This window comes from Oratosquilla oratoria, chromosome 36 (assembly GCF_046742065.1).
Source record: "Oratosquilla oratoria isolate Oo_2021 chromosome 36, ASM4674206v1, whole genome shotgun sequence".
In the NCBI taxonomy this organism is placed as follows: Eukaryota; Metazoa; Arthropoda; class Malacostraca; order Stomatopoda; family Squillidae; genus Oratosquilla; species Oratosquilla oratoria.
In genome coordinates this window covers 46,689,396-46,691,562 of record NC_134812.1, presented here as the reverse complement: position 1 = coordinate 46,691,562, position 2,167 = coordinate 46,689,396, and the positions used below count along the sequence as shown (strand labels likewise).

At 39.8% G+C, this 2,167-nt stretch overlaps 1 protein-coding gene across 1 annotated transcript in view; it reads right to left on the bottom strand.

Moving 5' to 3' along the window:
• Positions 1 to 1,106: 1,106 nt before the first annotated feature.
• The window catches only part of LOC143018992 (uncharacterized), a 33,539-nt gene continuing 32,478 nt past the window's right edge, over positions 1,107 to 2,167 (bottom strand). The window contains exon 6 of the mRNA XM_076174697.1: positions 1,107 to 2,167. This exon is cut by the window's right edge and continues 1,131 nt beyond it. Within this exon, the coding sequence (XP_076030812.1) occupies positions 1,661 to 2,167 (507 nt within the window). The 3' untranslated portion in view covers positions 1,107 to 1,660.

Below are 2,167 nucleotides of genomic sequence, written 5' to 3'. Positions count from 1 at the left end.
TCCTAATTATACCTAGACAACACAATCCATCTTTCTTAAGCCAATCCAGTGGCCATTGTCACTTACCTGGGGAGATGGATCTCCTGCAAGAGATCCAGGGCAACAAATTGAATGTTCTCCCTTAAAAACTTCCTAACTCCCCTGTACAGGGGACTCATCATATTTATATGAAATACAGTACACTTCTCTTGTTTAGGGTAACTCACCCCAGTGTTTTCAAGTGAGGTGGAGTCCAAAGCTTTTTCCCTTATCACAATTTCTTTTCTTGATGACAAAACCCAACTCTCCTTCTCTGCAATATCTAAATTTTCTTTTTTACCACTACTTTGATGGTCATTGTTTTTCTAAATTTAGTCTGCATACCTCCCCTCCTAAGTAGACCACCCAAAAATAGACAAGATCTGTTAGTATGGGATGAAATATCAAGAGAACACAGCTATAGATTAGAAAAGACAGACTGCTTGAAACCGCTTTCCACACTCATTGTTTCTCTCTTGTTGTAGTTCCTCGTGGATGAAAGGGTTATTCCTGCCTTATGCCCACTGCCTGGGTCAGAAGCAATGCAGCAAGACACAGTACATCCACACCAGGGCCACTTCATTTACACAGCAACCCTCCCTCCTCATCCCCTCAGGCAGAAAATAGAAAAAGACTTGGAGAAATCCCTTTGGGCTGTGTCAACATAATCATCCATAAACACTCCACTCACACTCCCCTGTCTACTTCCTTTCCTGCTCAACAGACATTCTCCTCTTGCTCAGTCCCCTTCATCCCATCCATCTCATTCTTGGTTGTCCCCTCAAGTTCATTCTATCCACCTCTGCTTTCCACTCTCTTTTTAGCTAATTTTTTGTCACTTGTTCTTTCCATGTGCCCAAACCATCCCAATTATCTTTCATCAGTCCTATTTGCCAGTTCCTTTTCTACCCTTGCTCTCCTTAATTTTCACTCTATTTAACATTTAAACCCCACCATATTTTTCACACTTCATCTCAAACACATTTAAACTTCTCTTTTCTGCCCCTATATGGATATTTTACTTAATTTTATCTTTTTTCTTTTGCTACTGTGGAATATGTAAATAATAAAACTGGCATATCTATTTTGTTCACTTTTATTGACATTTCACTGATTTATCTATGTATGAAAAGGTTATATTTACATTACATACATACATACAGTATACAGTAATTTCTTTACATTATAAATTATAAATGTATCTACAATGCAAAACTGACATCTAAAGGGCAAACCTTGAAGTAATAAAAAAAAAAAATCTGTTGTCAGACAATTTGTTAATAATAAATGCAACTAACAGTCCTTTGGCCCTCCTTTAGATCTCTCTGGAGTGAAATGCTGGACTATTGTCTGTGTTGTATAAGTGAAGCTCTATTTCTGTATTACTGGCTGGAAAGAGAATAGTGGCTAGTTGACAGCTCTTCTTGTATGAAAAAGTAAAAATTGTAGACAGAGTACTACCCCTGGATGGAGGCAAGTGTGCTGATGGGATGAGTATCAAGGAGATCATTTTCCGAGGTCTGTCTCCCAGGACCACTACTTGCAGGTTGCTGGTTCCTCACACTGCCATGCTGCACTGGCTTAGCCTCACAATGAATAAACTTAATGAGGTTTTACAGTATTTAGTGCTTCAAGGTAATCATTAAGAAGGCCATGAGTAAGAAAGTGTTTCCAGATTGACTGCATTGAGGGATGGGAGAGGTACTACAATTGATGTTGTGTCTTCATCCTCTAAAGTGTTCCCATCTTGTTCTCCTTCCTCCATCTCACTCTCATCTGCCTCTACAAGGCTTGGATCTGGTGGAGGATTAACTGAACCTACAGGCGTCTCCAAACCTCCTACACCAACTACACCTACATCCAAAGGATCATGGTTTGATGCTGCCAGGTGAACACCAATCTGATTGCCCAATGAAGCTTCCTGAGGCTCTAAGGAATGAAGGGAAGGAGGTGGAGGAGGTGTGTGAACCTGATGATCCTCAATGTCATTTGTTGCTGCTGTGACACTGTCTAGAAGGAAAGAGTCATCATCATGATGAAGAGTTTGAGCTGAGAGATGTAAATCCTGGTTACTATGGAGATCATTTGAATGTATTTCATGGCTAGAGTGCAAATTATGGTTGTTATGTAATTCATGGTTTGTATGTAA